General features: G+C 54.7%; 1 protein-coding gene across 4 annotated transcripts in view; it reads right to left on the reverse strand.

Annotated features, from left to right (window-relative positions):
* Positions 1-13,273: 13,273 nt before the first annotated feature.
* SHANK2 (SH3 and multiple ankyrin repeat domains 2) overlaps positions 13,274-21,660 on the reverse strand; it is a gene marked incomplete at its 5' end in the record, with an annotated part of 546,538 nt that continues 538,151 nt past the window's right edge. For all 4 annotated transcript variants that reach the window (XM_082845188.1, XM_082845187.1, XM_082845190.1 and 1 more), the window contains one exon: positions 13,274-14,012. In XM_082845188.1, the coding sequence (XP_082701314.1) occupies positions 13,442-14,012 (571 nt within the window). In that variant the 3' untranslated portion in view covers positions 13,274-13,441. The remainder of the gene's footprint in view (positions 14,013-21,660) is intronic.

A 21,660-nucleotide genomic window follows, 5' to 3' on the forward strand; every position in this document is an offset into this window, starting at 1 on the left:
AGGTGTATGCTTGGCCGTGCATGTTCCTAGCCGGCCATATACAGACTGGCCCCTCCCCCTTCCTCTCAGAGCTATCAGAGGTGGTCTCCAGTTCAGGTTCCGTTCAGTAAGAACCTGAGTAAAACTCAACTCACAGCTCAGGGTGTGTGTGTGTGTGTGTGTGTGTGTGTGTGTGTGTGTGTGTGTGTGTGTGTGTGTGTGTGTGTGTGTGTGTGTGTGTGTGTGTGTGTGTGTGTGTGTGTGTTGATAAAACTTCTATTTACACCATTGTTATTTTCAGTATCCGTTGTAAGTGCAAACACAATTCCCGATTGATTCACTGGGTTAATGAGTAGGAAATTTCTCTGTAAATAGGTTTGCTGTAGTTTACGCAAGAGAGCATGTTTCTTCGTATTTTTGCCGAATATGAGTATTGTAAAAATTTTAAACCTCTGACAATCTAGTAAGTGAAAACATTTTTTGTTGTTGCTTGGGTTTAATTTACTTTCAGTGAATGGCTCCCTTTTTTCTTCCTTTTCTCCTTTGTTTGCTTCCTTTCTTAAAAATACACAAATGATTCTCTACAAGCTCACGGGAAATTCAAACAAGGACTTTCAATTCTGAAAATATTTGGGACTAGACATTATGAAAACCCTCTTGCCATAAAACACCAAGAGTGTTAGATAAATTTTAACAAGCATCTTGTTAATGCAGAGTCCAGCTTGTAAGAAGGTAAAGAACGTGTTTAGGGGTGAAACAGAAGAGGGAGCAGGCACACAGCACAGAAAGCTAGCCCTGACACCCAGGTTACCACGAGGTCATCGATTCGTCAGTACCTGCACCTAGAGCCTAGGGGCGTTGCCAGGCGCATGGGGCAGGAGATGAGGCTCTAGGTCCAGCAAGGTGTGCTGCTGGAACAGCGGACGTGAGTAGGGCTTGGGTCCATAAGGGGACATTGCCTCAAGGAGAGGGTGGCGGCGTTTCTGAAAATCTGCCCACTGGCAAAGAGAGATACTGGCATCACTTGTTTGTCTAGTCCTCATTTCTGGGTGGCGGAAGAGGTTGTGTGGTATTTGGTGGAGATTTTGCCTAAAGGAGATTAATGATTGTTGGAAGGAGCTGGAAAGGGCAAGCTTGGGCAGGATCCTGTAAGGGGCGTGGATAGAATAGAGAAGGGGAGGAGGTTTAGCAAGACATTTCCTCAAGCTGACCACTAGATGGTGCCAATAACTCCGTACAGCTTGGTTGCCCTCTCTGAGCAAAGCAGTGATTTGTTTCCCACTATCGTTGTCCCGCAGTATCCCGGGGACTGGGGAGGGTGCTTCGGGGACCCCCACGGACACCAAAATCTGTGGATGCTCCAGTCCCTTCTGTAAAGTGGCGTAGTATTTGCAAATAATCCATGCACATTCTCCCATATACTTTAAATCTCTGTAGATTACATATAATACCTAATACAATGTCAGTACTATGTACATAGTTGCTGGGTGCATGGAAAATTCAAGCTTTGCATTTTGGAACTTTCTGGAATTTTTTTTCCCACACATACTTTCAATCTGTGGTTGGTTGAATCTGAGGATACAGAACCCATGAATATGGAGGGCTGACTGACTATATATTCTTGCTTTTTTGCATAAGAATTGGTGACGTAGAGATAAAAAACAGCCTCAATAAATCCATAGAAAGCAGACTAGTGGTTGCCGGGGGCTGGGGGACGACGAGGAGTGGGGAGTGACTGCTAATGGGCATGGGGTTTCCTTTTGGGGTGATGAAGTTTTTTTCTTAATTTTTAATTTAATTTATTTTTGGCTGCACTGGGTCTTCGTTGCTGCATGCAGGCTTTCTCTTGTTGCGGCGAACAGGGGCTACTCTTTGTTGCGGTGCGCGGGCTTCTCATTGCAGTGGCTTCTCGTTGCGGAGCACGGGCTCTAGGTGCGCAGGCTTCAATAGATGTGGCACATGGGCTCAGTAGTTGTGGCTCGCGGGCTCTAGAGCACAGGCTCAGTAGTTGTGGCGCACGGGCTTAGTTGCCCCGCGGCATGTGGGATCTTCCCAGACCAGGGCTTGAACCCGTGTCCCCTGCATTGGCAGGCGGATTCTTAACCACTGCGCTACCAGGGAAGCCCCAAAAGTATTGTTTTTATAGCAGAAAAAAAGGAAATACTCTATAAGATGGATCAACAAATGAACGGATAAATAAATTTTGATATATGCATATAATAAAATACTACTCAACTGTGAACACAAATGATTTAGAGATGCATCTGTCATCTTAGATGAATCTCAAAAGTCGTATTGGAACAGCTGCAGAGTTCATGAATGCCAGTAATCAGGGTACTACCGCTGATGATGGCAGCGGACACAGCTGCGTGGTGAATGAGTGCCGGGCACCATTCTCTTTCTTTATAAGGATTGTGGGTTTATCATGCATGAAGTAGAGACCAATTACATAAGGCTTTCAAATGTGCACAATAATACTACATATTGTTTATGGACACATACACAAGCAATAAACATATAAACACATCCATAGAAATGATAAGCGCCAAGCTCAGGGCAGTGGTTACCTCTGGGTGGGAGGAAAGGAGGTAGACTCTGGAGGGAGGGTGCAAGGGGCTTGGACACCAAACACCACAGCTACCTGTGGTGTTTGGTGTCTTCATTTGGGTGGGGACCTGGGTGCTCCTTTTCCCCCATCCTTTTGGCATGTCCAATATATTTCATAATAATTTTAAAAAGGGTAAGACTAGTACCCAGCAGTGTGTAGAGTGAGGTATATTTGGGTTTTTTAAATGATTCATACGCACATGCTTGCAGATGTATGCACCCGGCCAGGAAACAATCACAAGGGATCTTTAATAGGCTTTGGGGTGGGGCCCCGGGTCTGGGGAGCCCAGTGGGGCAGGGAGACATGCCTTTTCCTGATTTGAGTTTTGTACCACATGTATATTTACCTCCTGGTTAAATAAATACTTCAGCCTGTGTGTGTTTATTCCCTTTTGCATTGCCAAAGAATTTCCTATGCAGGACCTCATCTGCCCCCACAAAGGTCCTGGGGCCACCGGGATTGTCAGCCCATATTTCAGATGGAAACACTGAGAAGCCCAGAGGTTGCTTGGTTCATTGGTGGTTGGTACAGGTGGGAACCGGGCGACTGGTTCCCAGATGAGGAGGTCCCACCCTGGAGAGTAAACCATGGTTGGGGGGGGGTCACCCAGGGCAAAATCACCGGCCCCTCTGCTCAGGAGGATGGAGGCGGCCTCGGGGTGTTCGGTGTGGCCGGATGGGCTGCCCTCAGAGGTGTCCCCATGCAGGCTCGGCAAACTGCAGGGCCACCGCCCCTGGGAGAGTGGGGGGCGGGGGCATGCACTCAGTGCCACACAGCCAAATAGGACGCTGTGGCTCTTCAGCTGTACCCCGACGCTGCACAGCTGGAGGGTTGCGGGTAAGTTTATTCTTCAGGGAAGAATATCTCACCGCCATTACCACGAAGAGCTGGGGGCACTGCAACCCTGTAACAAGCCTTGGGGGAAGGGAAAGCAATATAGTGCAATCGCATCGTGACTGGAGAAAGGTAAGGGGATGGGTGTTGAAGAGAGGGAAGGCGATATGTTCGCCTAGGTGCTGAAAGTCTGGCGGCAGGACTGCAGTAATTCTTTCTCCATATACAGCCGCTGCGGTTGTGAGGCCCTGAAACTCAAAACGACAAATCTATTAAGACAATGACCTTCAACAGTGTGCTCCTCCCAATGGAAAAGCGGGGGTCGCACGGCTGTCTGAGCCCCACGACAGTGGAGTCTCCCTGGCCTGGCAGCTGAGAGTGGGCGTGGGGACAGGTGGGGGCGGGGGAACATGGGCCTCGCCGAGGAAAGGGAGCCAGGGTGGAGCTCTCGGTTTCCTCCGCAGCGGCTGTCCCCGCTTCCCCCAGGGCTGGCTCCTGGAGAGCACCTGTAGCTCCCAGGCCCCGCTGTGGCTAGGAAGGCCAAGACGCCCGAGTCTCCAGAGCCGAGGTTCCGGGTGGGCGGGGCCGCCTCGTCCATGGCCCGCCTCCTGGCCTCCGGATTGGTCAGAAGCTGCCCGGCCTACTTCAGGTGGGCTAATCATGGATTCACATTTTGCCGTTCATGATTGGTCCCCGTGGGGCACGTGCCCCGCTGTCCTTTTTGGCCAGTCGTGATTGGCTCACGGGGGCACGTGCCCTGCGGTCCTTTTTTTGCCAGTCGTGATTGGTTAACAGGGGGCACGTGGCCCGCCCAGCGTTCTCTGCGCTCTGCTCGAGCGTCCGCTCAAGGGAGGAGCGCAGGATCTCGAGGCCAGGCTACGGGCCTGCTGGGCCCACTGGCTCCGCTGGGTCCGCTGGCGTCCTGGGGCACCGGTGCAGGCCCTGGGGACGGCGGCTGGGGTGGCACTGGCGTCCTGGGCTGGAGGCGGTTCCGACGTAGGCCGTGTCCGGGGCGGGCGGGGTGGAGGAGGCCGACGAGATGGCGCGCGAGGCCCCTCGATGCCCGGCCGGTCCCTGTGACCCCTCTGCACTCCGTTTTCCGGCCCATTTCCACCCGGAGCCTGGCAGCGGCTCCCGGGGCTACCTGGGGCCCCCCAGGGAGGGCGCAGGCCCCCCAACCCCGGGCGCCTTTGTGGTCCGCGGAGCAGTTCTCCGCCAGCGGACGGCAGAACGGGCGCCTTCCTCCAGAAGCTGGGAATGGAGGTAAGTTAGCCGCACCCCCGGTTCTGGGAGAATCACTGCGCTCCCGGCCCCGGCCCTGGGGGATTCCGTCCCCCCAGCCATACCCCGAGTTCCCCCATGGTGCTGGTGCTTTCTACCTGCCTGGTGCGGCCCATCCCGTGTGGCAGGCCCGTGGCGGGAGAGGGAGGGGGCAGGAGGAGATTGAGCCCGGGTGTCGGCCCAGCGCCGTCTGCTTAGCCGCTGGTGAGGGATTTGGGAAGTGCCTCTCTCCCCACCCGGTGACCCGCCGCCTCCCTGGGGAGGAGCTGCCACCCCCTCCACCTGGCAACGGCTCTGATTTCTGCCCCAGCAGCCGCTACTGGGGCAGGACCTGGGAGGCATATTAGCTCTAGATAGAGGAGCTGCCTGGTTTCACGGGGTGGCGGGGCCGCAGACGACGCGGGCTGCAGCAACATGGGTGGGCCAGGGGGAGGATTCGCAGTAACTTTCCGGGCCAGGGGTCAAGAAGGGTCAGTACAGGGGCAGGCAGCGCTCGGGAGGAGTCCCTGGAGGCACTAGGGAAGTCTCTGTCTTTACCAGGTCTCTGAGGACCAGATGGAAGCTTCCGGAGCCAGAGTGGCTGCAGGATGGCTGCGGTGGGCCCGAGGCTTGAGCGGCAACTAGGGGCCTCTGGAAGAAGGCCTGTGCAGACATTGCCTTTGCAGGGAGACAGCAGGGCATGAGGTAGGCAGAGCTCCTGTCTTCGTGGGGCTTATCTTCCAGAAGTGTGTGTGTGTGTGTTTGTGGGGGGCACATAATCAGTAAGCAAATTAATAAGCCAATCTGAGCTAGTGATCAGCGCCGTGAAAAGAGAAAATGGGGAGATGTGAGCGCGTGATTGGGGCGATTCTACTCGAAATTTGGTGGTCCAGGCCATGCAGAGAGGGGGAGGAACATTCCAGGTTCAGGCACGGAGGAGGCCCAAAGGTGGGCATGCAGCTGGAGCAAAAGGTGAGCAAGGAGGGAAGGCTTGGAGAGGCGGGCGGGCCCAGGCCACTGGGACGCTGGGGGCGCGCGGCTGGGTGGCGGGGCTGGGAGCGGCGTGGCCGTTTCTGTTTCTGTGCTGCCACTGCTGTACTTTGTGTTATACCCAGTCTTCTCCTTCTATGGTCTCCTTCACTGCCCCCATAAAGAGCCCCCACACTCTCCACTTCGTCCTCCTGGTTGCTGCCAGAAAAGAGCTGGTCACTGGTGCCTGTGTGGGAGAGGGAGAGCTGGGCTTTCCTGGCGAGCCTGTGGGGTGCTAAACGTTTCAGGCCATGTGGTTTTCTCCAGGGCCTTGATGTCTTCATCAGGGCCTTTGTGGTCACATTTATAAACTCTTGCTTGAAAAAGGAGCCTTTATTTTTAGCTTGCCCAGATGGCAGGCTCCAAGGCCAAGGCAGGAAGCCGCGGCTCCCTGCTTTTGGCTTTATGAAGCTTCAAAGCTGTGTGGGCCTGGTAGACTCATTTTCAAACCCATTGTGCAGCCCGGTGACTCCTTTTCAATTGGCCTTTGTCTCTGCCACTGAGCGGGGTAGTGAAGGGAGAGGAAGGGGCTGCCCCAGTTCTCACTGCAGAAGGAGGCTGCTGGGTATGGGAGAAAACACACTGGCATTGGGGTCAGGTGCTGTGTCAGCCAGGAAGCTGCAGCTGCGGGCAATAGAGGCGGGCTTGGACTGACTTAGGCCACAGGAGAACGCACTGGGAGGAATTAGGGTAGTTCAGGGCCGGGGCAGGAAGAGTCTAATGGGAGGATGGGCCGGGGCCGCTCCCTCGGTAGGACTCACGGTCTCCAGCTGCCGTACCCCACAGGAGGTGGCATCTGCTCTCTCTGAGCCTCTGTTTCCTCGTCGGTAAAGGAGATAATCAGCTTTGAGTTGGAATTCTGATGGGAATAAAAGCAGATGCCATGTGTCACATGGCTCAGAGCTGGGGGTCATTTTACAAATATCATGTCTTTGCTCTGTAAAAACCTGGGATCCTGAGGTCCAGGCTTCCCTGATTCTAGCCAAGGGAAGTGAGGCATCCGGGTTGCCTCTGAATTAAATCTCCCTTTTTCACAACCCTGAGGGGTTTCAGCTGGGAGGAGCCCCCAGCTTGCCCAGCCTCCTGGACCCCTGGCTCTTCGCAAATGCACTTGGAGGGGGGCAGAGTGATGTGTCCTTGTCACCAGTGGTGGATCCTGACACAAACAGCACTTCTTGGGGTTCTTCCCTACAAGTGGGCGTAGCTGTGGAAGCTCTACAGCACGTCCTGGTCCTGCGCTCGCTGTGGACCTTGGCAAGACTTTGTCTCTTTATCTGTAAAATGGGGCTGTTCGTTCCTGCCTCACAGCTCTGTTAGACGCTCGGGGTGCAGTGCTCTGAGTGGTGCCTGGCGCGGAGAGATTTACTATTGTTTCCAGCCTGTACTCCCTCTCGGGACTGTGCACAGAAATAATGGATTTCTGCCTTGTGCTGTGGTCTCTTCCCTGGAGCTTTAAGGGCTGTGTTCCCTTCCTGCTCTCTGTGTTCTGGGGTTTGAAGAACACATCTAATTCCGTTTAAGTTCCTTGGCAAGGAAGACTGAGTGGGCAGTGGCAGGATGGCTTGAGGTGTTGGAGCGTCAGAACAGGTGTGCCGGCCACCAGGTGCAGGCGAGTGATCAGATGTCTCTGACCTCAGTCCTGCTCACCCGGCTGTTTCCCGGGGCCCCATCTCACGCAGGGCCCAGGGCTGGCCTGCCCGTCCGTCTTGTCCAGCGGCCGTGGTCGGTGTCTCACCCCTTTGGCTCTTGGGCTGGTACATACCTCCATCAGAGGCCGCAGCAGCATGTGCAGTAGTGCCCCCGGGAAACCGGGCCGTGTCTCCCCAGCCACCCCGTTCAGATTCTCCCATGGTGGCTACGTTTGTTGACTGAAATGAAAAAGCCTGGGTATCTGGTTGCCTTTGGCCCGGTGAACAGCAGCACCACTGATAGTCTTGGGAGGTGAAGAGGCACAGGCCCCTGGCGGAAGAACCCAGAGGCGTGCCGTGGACACAACATGTGGCGTCTGCCCTGCCTCCGGAAGGGTCCGGCCGGCTTGCCGAGGGGCCCTGGAAGATGGGCGGCACCGCCCCGCGGGCCTCACTGTTGCTGTGATTAATCTAGCCCCAGGCAGGGCGGCCGTTCTTCCTACACCTCACACCCAGCTTGCACGGTGACGAAGGCTGTGCAGGGCAGCGTAACGTTTTAACTTTGAGCGAATGCAGACGATGGCCTTGAGAACTAGACTGATGTACTTCTTACATCGTCTTTCTTTTAAAAAAACAAACAGACTTGTGTTGCCACGCCTATAGCTTACGAAAAATGGAAGTAATTCTTTTGTGATGAGTGGCCTTGATCACCAAAAACAAACATTTTATTTTTCACAAAACGTGGAAGATGATGGATCGGATTGGTACTGCTGATTGGATAAGCATTACCAACAAGTACCACTCGGGGGCGACACAACACATGGGGAAGTAGGTCTGAAAGCCCAGGACTCTTGGTAAAAATGTCATTTTCTTTTCCCTGGAAAAGAAACCATGTTTGTATTTCCACTAAATGAGAATACTGAAAGTGATATAGTAGAGAGCACTTTTTTTTTTTTTTTTTTTTTTTGCGGTACACGGGCCTCTCACTGTCGCGGCCTCTCCCGTTGCGGAGCACAGGCTCCGGACGCGCAGGCTCAGCGGCCATGGCTCACGGGCCCAGCCGCTCCGCGGCACGTGGGATCCTCCCGGACTGGGGCACGAACCCGTGTCCCCTGCATCGGCAGGCGGACTCTCAACCACTGCGCCACCAGGGACGCCCTAGAGAGCACTTTCAATGTAAAATTAATTGATAACACAATCTTATTTCAATTTTCTTTTTATTTTTTAACTTAAATGACTGTGTATATCCCACAGTCTTATGATGAGGAAGGCTCCAGAATCATGTCTAGGTCTTCTCAACATTTCATTTCTCGAATTGTTCTTTACTTTTCGTTGTGCATTGATATGGGCTTCTCATTTCAGAAACCAAGGCACTGTAACTATTTTATCAGCTACATTAATACAGTGGAGGTATATTTACCCTTTCATTAAATATACAGCATTTGAGTACAGTATGGTTTTATGCAGATCAGGTTCAAAACACCCAAGGCGCACACTTCACGTTTTTCCTTTTTTTTGTTTCTGTATGTATTTGAAGGCTCATATTAGAGTTTCAGAATTGCTATAAACACAGAGTTCCAGAGTAGAAGCAATGGACAGTGACTGTTGTGATTTTAAACATAACACGGGAAAGACTGTGAAATGTAGAGACACGTTGTAGGAACGATAAAGAAACAAACCACTGATACAGCGTGGGTTATAAATTGAAGTGATCAGATCTGCTGAAGTCTGAGAAACAAGCCTGGAAGCTACCCGCCTCCCCACAAAGCACGGCAGGCCCGTGTGCATGCAGCCGCTGTGGCCACCCAGCCACTGTGGAACTGTCACCTACTTGCGTGTGTACGTGGATATCTACAAATACAGAAGACATTCCAGTTCACTGGTTATTAAAATGCATCAAATAAAGTACAGGTAAAAGAAAAAGTCTTCCAATGTCTGTGTTTTTCTTAAGACAAACAGATACATTCATCAGGAAGAAGTGGTCTGGAAGAAACCACTGGACAGTGAAGATGGGGGTGGTGGCTAGGGTCTGGGAAGAACCATTGGATGGTGGAGCAGGGGGACTTCAGGGAGGGTAAACTACAAAAGGTACGAGGCTGAGATGTTTTCAGAAACATGGAAACAGAGTGGCTGCCGTTCAAGAGGAGAATGTGCCAGAACAGAAGGAACTGTTCAGGAACTAAAGACAGTGACTTTTCACTGCTGCGAGGCGGAAGAGGTTCAGTATTGAAGTCGAAAATACGCTTCCCTCCAGCAGAAGGGATAGCCCGTGTCTTCCAGGCTCAGTTCTTGGCCAGAAGACGCATTCTCTTGCCTCGTTCACCGAAACGTTGTGTCTCTGTGTCAGCCGGTGGGGCTGCCTGGCTGGTTGTGCACACCCCACGGCAGGAAGACCGCCGCCGCTTGTGCCCTTGGGGGGAAGGCTTGTATCGGGCTCGCCCTCCGGGCCCCTCTGCTTCCGTCCCAAACAGACAGGAGCGCCAGCGTTCGCAGATGTCCGCCCGCCGTGACACTTTCCCAGTTCTGAAAGAATACTCGTTTCCACCCATACACCGAGAAAGCTTTAAGGAAGTGGAACCAGGGCAGATTAGCTCACCGAAAGGAGAATCTTCACTCTTTGAGGAAAGCTACCGTCTGGTCAGCTTCACAGAGGTCAAGTGGCTGGATTGTAAGCTTGGCAACTTTTTGTTTGATTCAGAAAGTTTTCACTGTTTTGCAATCAGAACCACAACCTTAGTGCAATAGTATATTTATTTTTTTTTTAACAGTAATTTTGGTTGCCATACAAGAGATTTAAGGATTGGGAGAAAGTGCAAATTACAGGAGCTCGTTTTTCCTTTTTGTTTTTAATAAGGTCTAAAAAGAATAAAAGCACAAAAGTAACAGAAACACAGATAATGCGAACACGTTACACAAACTGTAGTGTGAAAAGGATTAGCTTCTAAAAAAAACAAACAAAAAAATTGTTAATGGGAAAAAAATCAATATTTGTGGCCCACACGCAAAAAGTCATTGCCAGATCACCCTGGGTAATGCTTGCTTGTTCAGTAACTCAGGGGAAAAAAAAAAAAATTACCGTTTTATTAACTAAAGTACCACAAATAATTCACTTTGTGATATGTAAAGTTCAGCAAATCAACAGTCACATTGAGTCAGTTTTATATTGTATGGATTTACTTAAAATGTGCACAGACACCCTGGAGAAGGTATCTTGGCAGGTATACATAATTTACATCTGGAGCAATTTTGGTTTTGTATACACAATATTACAGAAACTAGGCATGTAAATGCAAGTTATTTAAATTACAGTATATAACAAAAGTGGATCTTTTCAAAACCTGGAATAGTATTAACATGATCTTTATATGAGCAGTTTAACATCTGTTTCACCATTAAAGAGGGGCACAGGGTAGGGCCTGGTCCTGACGTGTCCCAAGGGGGAGAACAGTGGGCGGTGGTTTAAATGAGGAACTATTGCTTTCTGTAGCAGACCTGGCGAATGGAGCTAGAGACTGATTCATCTTGGCAATAATGTGTATATTTTGTCGGTCAGGGCAGGTTCTGATGGGGCCTGTTACTTCTCTACAGTAAGACAGTGTGAAACAACCAATGTCACCAGCTCTTTTGTCTCTCAGTCTGCTTGCTTCCGGTCAGTTGCACGTGACTTGAAGTCTCTTTAAGGAAGGGAGTAGCAGCCAGCTCTCACCTCCTGGTTACCGAAGTTCAGTAACCCCAACGCCCCCAAGTTGCCGTTGGTTACCATCTACCCGCGGCCTCCTTTACTCGTCCTGTCTGTCTAGCATTTTGCCTGGCACCGAGCAGAGAGGTAATACCAACAGTAGGCAAAGGAGAGAAGAGCCACGGTGAGGTGGTGTACTTAGTGGGTTTTGCAGTATCACCAAATGGAAGACAGATAATGGCCAAACCACCATTTTACATTTTCTGAACTATCGGGCAGCCTCAGCAGGCCACCTGTAGTATCTTGGCTTGAAATTTCTCTAGGGTAAGATTTGTTCATCTCATGATGGAAAAATTGAAAGTACACGGAAGTAAAGCGCCTTAATACTCAATTGATTTCAAGTTGGAATGGATCATTCAGATACAAAGATGGACCTGCAGAAGGTTTTGGAACAGAAGGTCCAAAACTCAGTTTCCAATTCAGGGGCACGTGGCTGGAAAGACGGGGTGTGTGGTGAGTGTGTTTGTGTTTGGAGAAACTGCTGCATTGTGAAACACAACCACTTTTGAAGAAATAATTGTCCTTCGATGACGAAGTTCTAGCAAAGATAGAAAATATAACACAGCTCTGCTGGTTCAGATGCATCCAAATAAGGTTGATTTAAAAAGGTCATACTTTTATAATTATTCCACAGAAATAGTATTATTAAATCACAAAAGTTTTTTTTTCTTTAACTTTCTAGCACTGAAGTGGCACAAAGGCTGCCTAGTAGACCAGCCACTTTTTTTTCTTAAAATATTGTGCTTATAAACTATCTGTACAACTATTGAAACTTGCAGTAAAGAAAGAGATTTTAAATCGCTAAATTTTACGTATTCATTCTAGAGCTGTTCCAGGCCTCATCAGACACTCGACTGTGAGCATAAAGGAAAAAGGAAAAAAATCATGTTTGTATAATTAGAGATGGGCTAGGCTAGTTCTGAAATCATAATAAAAGCCAAAAACCTGACATTCGAGCTTCTTCCATACGTGGGAGAGCATGCTGACCCCTGACTGGGTGTCCTGTGGCTCGCGTGCCGGTGGCGACCTCCCTTGGAAATTAGAGGTACTGTTACAGGGGAGGGGCTCCAGGGGAAAGAACGCGGCAGGGCCCAAGAAAGCCTTGCCAGAGGCCTGACTGGCAGCCCACGAGACGTCTTTGCTCTGCCCTCCTTCCTTCATCTGCATTGCACCCTCACCCCGGGTTCTGTCTATGCGCCATGCCCGCTGGGTTTTCAGAAAACCTGCTGTACTGTTAAGACAAGCTGGTGGGATTCCTGGACGCTCAGACGAAAAGGGGAGAAGCCCCTAAGTACCCTATTCCTTGGCCTCGGCGGGGGACAAAGGGGCTGTCTCAGCTGCGATGCTTCCCCTCGGCCGGGCTCAGAACTGGGGGTGGCCGCGGCACACGCCCACCGTGAGCCCTGTTATCCTGCGTGTCAAAGTGGTTGCTCGCCTGCTCTGATCTTCGTAGAATTCAACACGCTTTCGATTTTAAAAAATGCCCAAAGGCAGAGAAGCCCCTTCCCCCGCTCCTGGGGAGCTGCTCCCCTCCTGCGGACACTCTGGGCACAGCAGCTGCACGCCGGCTGCTTCCCACGGCCAGGTCTCCCTCCTCCTTGGAATCGTGACTTTGTGCTTTGACTAACTCCATGTGACATCTGTTTGGCCACTTTGGAATTATGCTAACAGATTTGCAGAAAGAAAGAAAGAAAGCTAAGCAAAGCTGGGCACGATCCCATTCGGACCACCCACCACTGCCAAGAACCTCGTGGCCAGAGAACCCCGGGTGCATGTCGGAGGAGACAGGGTGAAGGATCCACGGGAAGGAAGCTTCTCTGCCTTCCAAAGGGGCACCGGCTACGCACATCCGCGGGCGTCTCGCTGCGAGCCAAGTCCGGGAAAGAAAGGAGCACATGGGCTTGAGTGCCCTTGAGGGGCCGCAGGCTGAGGAAGGCCTTGCGCCCGGGCCCGGGCGGAGCTGCCAGACGGCAGAGGAGGCCGCGGGAGGTATGTGTCTAGAGTGCAGTGGTGTCTGCCTGCAGGAGCAAGGGGCGCGCGCGCGGCGGTGGGCATCTCCTGGGCCTCGTGAGGTCAGGTCACCTGCGTGCAGGAGGCAAGCCGCGCATCTTTCCACCTTAGATTAGAAGCCCTCCCTCCCCTGGTCCCCTCTTTGACAGAAACAGCCCAGGGAGCCCACACAGAGAGCCCGGGGGGGGGGGTGGGTGTTGAAGGCCTCTGCTCAGCCACGCCAGGGACACAGCATTTCTCTGGGTAGCAGGAGACCAGCCCGCGGGGCGGGCTTGGCGCTCACCGTCACACACGTCAGTGCAAGCCCATCTCTATTTATAGCAAGGGGTCCGTAAAGGTGAGGCGCAGCCGCCCTTATCTGTCCAGCAGCTGTTTCAAAGCCCTTTCGATGTTCATCCGGTGCCCGACTCGCGTCACGCCCAGATCTATGAGGTCTTCCTTCTGGAGGTTTGGCAGGTGGCTGCCGTCGATCTCGTTGTCCATGAAGGCCTCTTTATGCTCACCCAGGTTGAGGCTTTCCAGCCAGTCCGCCACGTCTGGTTTAGTCCACAGGTGGACAGGTTTAGTTGTAAAAGGCTTATTGGAGATTGGCTGTTGCAGTATGGAGGGGGATGGCGACCTGCTGCGTCCCGCTGGGTTCAAGCCAAACAGGTCCCCGGGAGGGGGCTGGCTTGGGAGGCCGAAGACATCCGAGAGGGTGGGAGAGGGAGCCGCGGCGGCAGCGGACAGGGGCGCAGGCAGGATCTCTTTGTTCAGCTCTGTGGGCGAGACCACGGGGCTGGGGGCACGTCTTGGTCCTGAGGTCCTGCTCTCATAGTCTGGGGGCCGGCTCTGCAGGGTGATGGGCTGGGAGGTCCCAGGGCGAACCGTGAAGGTGACCGTCGTGCTCCGCGTACCTGAGACAGTGCTCATGACCTCTGGGCCTCTGAAACGGCAGCAACAGAGAAAACCATCACAGGTCCGCTCACAACGTCCCGAGGAGGGGGCGGGAGACACCCAAACCACAGCAGAGCGTCCGACGGCAGGTGCGCTGGCAGTGAGCAAACGCTTTGCCATGCCGGGGGCGGGGCGGGGGGACACGAGCGGAAGGCACCAGAGCACACGGGGCGGCCACTCACCGGAGCCTGGCAGGTTGGGGGTCGGGGGGGTAGGGAGACCTGGAGACGGGCCCGAACCAAGTCCTGCTCCCTGGCCAGGGCGTGTCTGTGCCACACCAGTACCGCCTGAGGATGTGGCATCTTTTGCCTCAATTTCAGCAAGCAGAGGGGGGGCACCCTTGAGGAGAGACCCTCCCTCTTAACTGCCTGCCAGGCCTGAGGCTTTTCGGCTTAGAAGGACAAGTGCAGGGAGGGGCACCTCGCAGGCTGGCCCTGTTTCAGGAAGGGGGAAGCCCTGCGGCTCCCTGGGGGCGCTCATGGACGCCGCCGTGTCAGCGTGAAAGGGTCGGGGTCGGGAGAGGGGCTTTATTAGCGGGCGGGAATGAGCCGCAGCCGCGGGGCCCAGTCTGTCCGCGCTCTGGACTGGCCTCCTGCTGCTCTTTGCTTTCTCTGCCGCGGGTGTGTGTGTGCGTGAAACTGCCAGTTGGTAACCGGGTGCCTCTCAGCCTCGTGACACTTCCCCACTCAGTGCTACGTCGAGTACGGCATCTCCGTGTGAGGAAGCAGCAGCAGGTCGGGGGTGGGGGGGGGGACCTGTGCCGACTCAGGCTTCGATCTCGTCCCGAGGAGGAGCATTTCCAGGGGCAGGGGGTGTACGCGGCTGGGCCCGCACCCGCACAGGGCGTTCAGATACGGCTTCCTGGAGGGCCAGGGGCTCCAGGCCCGGGTCTGTTACACGTAGGGGGCCCCTGTTGAGAATTTCCAGGGGCCTTGGTTACTGGTTGTACTGGTGCACTGGGCACCAGCAGGTAAAGGCAGCCCCAGGCGAGACCCTGAGGATGCCTCCTCCACTACTGCCAGGCTGGCTACTCAAAATCAAGAAACGGTCCAGGGCGTCACCCGCAGGGAGCGGGGAGCCACCCCTCTGGCCCCCAGACCTCGGTCCTGGAGAGAGAGGTGGGTCGTGCGCACGGCGGGCATTTAAGAAACCTGCAAACTCCGGTGCTCAAGTAGGGCTGAAAGATGCTCCCCGGTTCCCACTCCGGAGGGCCCCACGGCTGTGGGCACACCTGTCTGGGGAAGGCTCATTTGAACCACTTTGATACCACAGCTAAGCTGAGATGGTAGAGCAGCCCCACCCAGAGGGGATTTGCGTTGTTTAATTAGGACCTTCAGGGGAGGGGTTTTGTGAAGCGGGCCAGCATCTCACAGGAGCACGCGGCACTTGCTCTAAGGTGACTTTGCGGGGCGCCGGGCCTGTGACCCTGACTGGGTCGACTGGGGCGGGACAGTTGGGAAGTGACCTTGTTCACCGGCTTTGTGCAGCAGAGGCAAGTTAATCCCCCAGAGTGACAGCAGCTGCTTTAAACCCAGGCAGCCTTTAACAGGGGGCCGCTCTGAGCCAGAGGGTGGGTGTCAGCACCACCCTCCTGTGGGAACACCCCAGCGAGTCCCAGGTAGTTGGGATGTTTTTTTTAAAGGAAGGCTCTGCAGGCAGCTGTGTGTGTCGTCAGAAGCAAACAGATGGGTGGGCAGTGAGAACGAGGGACAGGAGAACACACCAGAGAGAAGAGGTTTCTGCACGCAGCACTTACTTCTGTTCAGCACGACCCTCTTCTGTTACCACCCATCATGGGAGCAAATGGAAATGACAAAATGGAATGGGTTGAGACAACACTGCAAAATTAATTACAGTTAAAAAAAAGCAGCTTTTTTCGATGGATGAAATTAAAGCAATGGCACAGATGCTGGCTGAGAGTCTACCCGCGCTGCTCCTTTTCTGGCCACGGAGTAGAGTGGGCAGTGCACAGAGCTGCCCGGAAGAGAACGTCAAGAGGGGCATCACTTTAGCGTTTAGGATGGGAAACTCACACCTGTGCCTGCCTTGGCTGGGGATGGTGTGAATATAGAGAGAAACGTCCAGGAAGGTGTTAAGAAGGAGAACGACGTTAGCCTCTGCTTGGAGTCCCTGAGAGCCAGTCCATTGCTGACACCCAGACTCGGCTTCCCGGGCTGCCTTTGTCTTCTGCAGCTCAGGAAGGACAAATCAGCGTTCCTGTTGGGGGGAGGCCGTGCTTTGCGTCAAGTCTACACCGAGAGAGGAGAGCCCGGCAGCTAATAAAGGGGGTTGTCAGATCTGGCCCCATACTTGGGGCCACCCACGGCCCTGCGGAACGTCGCCGTGGAAAAGAACCAGTGTGTTTGAGGAGCTGAGTGGAGGCCTGCCCGGGGCCGGTCCACCCTGCCCTCCTTCTCAGCGGTTTGATTGACTCTCAGTTAATCAGGCGGATATCATTCACTGGATCTCCTGGTTGCGGAGATCGTTATGTTGCTAAGCAACCACCGGGTTCCCGGGTGGAACACGCAGGAATCTGTTGCCCCGATTTAGAACACAGACACACACACACGCACACACACGCCCTCTCTTGGACTATTACTCTCTATCCTGCCTCTTAAATCCAATCCATACGGGAACATGAGGATTAAAACAAAAATGGAGGGTTTAACTGACACCCCGAGATGCACTGTTATTTTATCGTCAGCCCGGGTTGACCGGCGTCGGGGAAGTGAGGACTCAAGTCGCCTTTGCATTGTGTTTACAACTGCAGTTCGGCTGTCGAGCAGTGGCTGGCTGTGGGCCGGAGGCGCTCAGGGGGCCGGCGCTGGGGTTCTGGACCCTTCCTGCCCAAGCCTCCCTCCAGCACGCCCGCCGGACCTCTGCCTTCCAGTGACCATAGGGTCTTCGTGAGGAGCCCCTGTCTTGCGTATAAAATAGCACTTATTTCCAGACCGCTCTCTTCTTGGTTTCTACCTTTATAGCACCTCCAAAGGTCGGTCGTTCCAAAGCCAGGGAGAGTGGCCCGAGGCGTTAACAGATCTGCACAAGGCCTGAGCCTGGCCCTGGTTCCCGGCTCTGAGCACCGCGAGTCCCTGTGTGTCTGCAGTCCCGGGCCTGGCCTGCAGGAACGGCGGATGGATGTGGGAAGCTGGTTTCCCAGATCAGGAAGTGACGTGACTCGGCCAAGCAGATGGGGCTGGAACTGGGCGGGGGCAGGGGGCTGCCTCGGCTTCAGCAGCCCTTTCGACACATCTGAGCAGGTGGGAAGGCACCCAGTTTTCAGCGGGAGGTATCCATCCCCGATACACTTCGGCTGAGTGGTCCTGGCGTCCAGACTGGGAAATGAGAGCGTGAGAAACAGACTTGAAGGATAAAGTGCCGCAGCCTGACCAGAAGAGCCCCTTCACGAACCCGTGTACGAGGAGACACGCGACAGCGAGCTTCACGACCACCCTCCCTAGTGTCCACCGCCTTATCCGCGATTTCAGTCACTGACACTGCCTGAACGTTTCAGTTGCTGCCGTGAAATGGTAGAGCCTCCGTGACGGCGCTGACGTGATCAAAGTGTCATTAAGCAGCTTCTATTACCGAGTCAGTTTTGAAAAGTCTTTGCTCTGGGACCGGCTGGGCAGAGGTCATTTTTTAACAACCCAGATAGATTTATTTTAAAACCGAGAGGCTCTCAGGATAATACTGTGGAGAGCCAGTGAGGAGCTGGTGCCACTGGCCAGGCCAGGCCAGGGCAGCCGGAGGCCGGAGGGCATCACCTGAGAAGCAGCCAGCGCTCCCCTGCAAGCAGCCTGAACCCCCAGGGGACCTGGAGCGCCGTCGCTGCCTCCGGGAAGTGAAGGCCATTCTGGATGAACCGAAAAGAGCGAGGCGATCGGAGGGGCTCCTGGGGGCTTGAGCCGATGCCGTGCGCCCTGGACGGAGGCCAGTGGGTCCCCCGCAGGCATCCACTCACTGCTCTGATACTCCTCCCAACAGCCGGAGAATGAAAGCCAAACCCAGACTGACCTTCCGCTCCCCTGGGAGTGCTGACAAAGAACAGATGCCTGGGCTTCCTAGGTCAAGCCCCTTTGTTTTGTGTCAGGTGCCATCATCTACCCGCTGTCTCCGGAGCAGAGGCCCCCGGGACCCCACATGGGCCGGCTCGTGGGCTTCCCTGTGTCACTGTGACCCACCTGACTGCATAGCTGCTGGGTCACCTTCATGGAACGAAAGTTCACACCGAGCCTTTGCTCAACCACTCGGACGCACCCCGGCCCTTCCCCTCGGCACGCGGGAGCCCTCCGGGACCCTCCCCCCGCCAGCGCTGCCTCTGGTCTGGCCGGTCTCTCCAGCGTGGAGAGCACTTGCCAGTGCCTGGGCTGTGTGCTTGCTGGTCCGCTGGTCCTGGTGCCCGGGATGCTCTGCTCCTGCGTTTCCGCCCCGCTGGCTCCTTTTACTCCTTCAGGTGGTTCAGATGCCACTTCCTTGGGGAGGGTCACCTCCGTCCTGCCCATGGTCGCTGACTCGTTGGGACATCTTCGTCCCTTTGCAGCGCCCGCACCCTTCGGGCTCGCCTTGTTTACTGTTTCTTATCCATTCCCCCTTGAGAATGGAGCCCTTCAGAGGAGGAGAGACCTTGAATGTTTTCTTGTTCAGTGAGGAATCCTGGGGCCCGGCCCGGTGCCTGGCACACTGAGGTAACCAGTAACCCCTGGTCCAGTGAACGGTTCATGACTAAGTCTGCGCCCAGCTTCCCGGGGCCCAGGCCTCCGTGACTGTGCACCCCTTTTGTTACTGTCCTCCCTCAGGTCTGACCCTGGGCTCCTACCAAGAACCCGTCAAGAGGCCACGGGGCTGGGCTGTGGCTCGTTTGGCTTCCCAGCTCTGTGACTTCATGGAAAACACCAGGTGCTCTGAAACGAGGCGGACGCTGCTCGTGTGTCTAGGTTTCCAAAGGGCTCCGCACGGCGGGCCGCCCGCTGCAGGGCAAGGCCGTGCTCGTCGTGGGTGTCGGCCGTGCCCTGGCGCCTCTCCGGCCGTTCATGGTCATCCTCTCGAGCTCTGAGCTTTGCAGGGAAGGTCCGGGCCTGCAGGACGCCAGGCGCCGGTGCCGGGCCTCCAGCCCGTGGGGTAGCTTGGGGCGGAGCTGGGTAGGACAAGCAGCCGATCACCCCAGAGACCTAGTTCTTAGGAGGTGTTTCCAGATCAGGCCTGGGGGGAGGCCGCGAACGCTGGGCCGTAAAGAAAATGACGTGATCGTCGTCTTTTCACCAGCGTGTCTGTAATCAAGATGTCGGCAGAGCCCGCGTCGTCCCTGATTTCGGGGGACACGTGATGGCAGCAGAAACCCATGCACGGCTCAGGTTAAGTCAGATGTACCCCAGTAAGCGAGGGCCTAGTCGTCCAGTGTCCTCTCTTCCCCGACCCTGCCCAGGGTCACCGCACCTCAGAGTTCAGAAAGGACCCGAGGGCAAAAGTAACTTACCAAAGGGGCAGGTTCACCTGAGGTTTCTGCCCTCTTAGCGGACAAACGATTGTGGAGCAGCTCAAAGAACTGTCCCTTTCTTGGGCGATCAAACTTCTTTCTGTGGAAATGGGGTGTCTGCACTGCCGCCTGCCTGTCATTTCAGAGCACGGCCGGTTTTCAGTTTTCCCTAGAAAAACTCATTTCTTTTCCCTCACTAGGAATTTCCTTCATCCAGTTTCGTGCCTCATTTTGCCCAGGGCCATTCACAGCTCTTAATTTGTAGATGCATTTAAAAGTAGCAGTGAGACACCCAGGCAGGTGAGCCCTGGCTGGGGGTGTCCTGGGCTTTGTCTGCTGCCTGAATGGCTGAATCCCAGGCCTCTCAGTGAAGGCACGACCCAGCGAAGCGGAGGCCTGTCCCAGGGAGTGTGTGAGTGTGTGTGTCTGTGTGTCTGTGTGTGTCTGTATGTGTGTGTAGGAAAGTGCAGTTGAGTGCTGCCTGCTCATGAGAAAGACCTGGTGCCCGGTGCTCGGTCACCCACCCGGGGGGCTCTGCTGAGGACCTGCCCCCTTCTTACCCTGGTCAGTCCACCTCCTGGCTGCAGCTCACGTCCACTGGGCTTTGCCCGGTGCGGCCGTGAGATCGGAGAAGCCGGAGTAGGCAGGCGAGCGTCCAGCTTAGTGCTGGAGTCAGTGACCGACCTTCCTTCTCGTCCTTGGGCCTCAGGCCGACCTGTTCCTGGTCCACCTCAGTGTAGCCCTTAGCAGTGAGTAGGGAAGGGGAGGGGACACCGCCTCGGGGAGGTCACCAGTGCTGGAGGCCGCCCGGTGACCACCCTTGCAGATTATCAGTCACCAGGTAAGCCTGAGAATAGCCCTGTCCCGGTGACCTCGGTTAGGTAGTGGCGCCTTTCTTCCAGGCTAATCCCTGGCTCCAGCGAGAGGGGCGGAGTCGAGCCCTGAGGCAGCTCCGGAGGTCGGAGTGCTTTCGTGCCTTCCAGCTGAGTGCCCATGGCCAAGGGCTTCACCTCTGACCCCCGGTTCACTCATCTGCACCATGGGAGCAGGTTCAGGCCCTGCCTCCGGTGCCTGGGCCGCGTGATGCCCGGCATTTGGTGAGTGCATGACAGATGTCACCTAGTGCTTATACCGTGATGGACTGGGGTATAAATAATAGAAGACACGGGAGGTGGCTGTTCCGGGCAGCTGGGCTTGGGTCAGACAGAATCGGTCTTGCAGCTGCTCTCGAGAAGTCCGACAGGATTCTGCCCGCTGACCCCTGCTCTCAGGCCCCTCCCACCCAGGGAATCCCTAGAGACACCTGCAACTCGGAGACGCCCTCTCCTGTGAGCCCCAAGGAGCTCACCCAGCCAGGAGAGGAGCTGGGGAGGCCTACGATCCGATGCCGTTCAGAGAGGCCCCTGGACTCGCGGGTGGGAGTGCTCCGGGGAGCGTGGTGCTGTGCGGGCTGCCCCACTGGCCAGAGCAGCCCTAGCACTGGCGCCCTTCTGCATCTTCCGTACTTCAGACATCGCTGGCGGTGGGAGGCGCCAGTCAGAAGACCTTGGCCTGGCCCTGGCTCTGCCTTCTGCTGGCTGCGCACACGGACAAGCCACCTGGCCTCTCTGAGTCTCCGTTTCCCCTTCTGAAAAATGGGTAGCATTATACATGCTCTCTAGCAGCTGTTAGAAAGATTACTCACCATGTCCACGTGTTCTGTAAAATATGAAGCACAGTGATAAAGCATCTTAATTGTTGTATCTCTACATAACCTAGCAGCTTAAAGACCGGTACTATTACGTGACAGAGCCAGTTTTAAACATTTCCTTGAGACTTCAAAGCACGTAATACTCGTAGGTACGTCTGTACGTATGTCCACCAGAAACGGGGAATTTGTAAGGAATCTGTTCAGCTGGAGTGCCCTTTGAATGCCACTAATGATGGGTGCCCCATTAAAAGACGGTGGTGTCGGCGTGCTTCTCTCTACTGAGACTGGCCCATCAGCGTTCCTCGGAGGAGTAGTGGGAGCTGTGCACGTAACTTACGCCCGCACCGCAAGATAACCGGGAAAGTGGTGGCTCTCAGCCTGCTCTCAGGACCTGACCGTAGTGCAATACTGCTGATTAATGGACTGAGATGTTTGAATCCAACGCCTGCCCAGCAGGAGTATGAAGAACGA

This window comes from Leucopleurus acutus (assembly GCF_964270905.1).
Source record: "Leucopleurus acutus genome assembly, chromosome: 8".
Taxonomy (NCBI): Eukaryota; Metazoa; Chordata; class Mammalia; order Artiodactyla; family Delphinidae; genus Leucopleurus; species Leucopleurus acutus.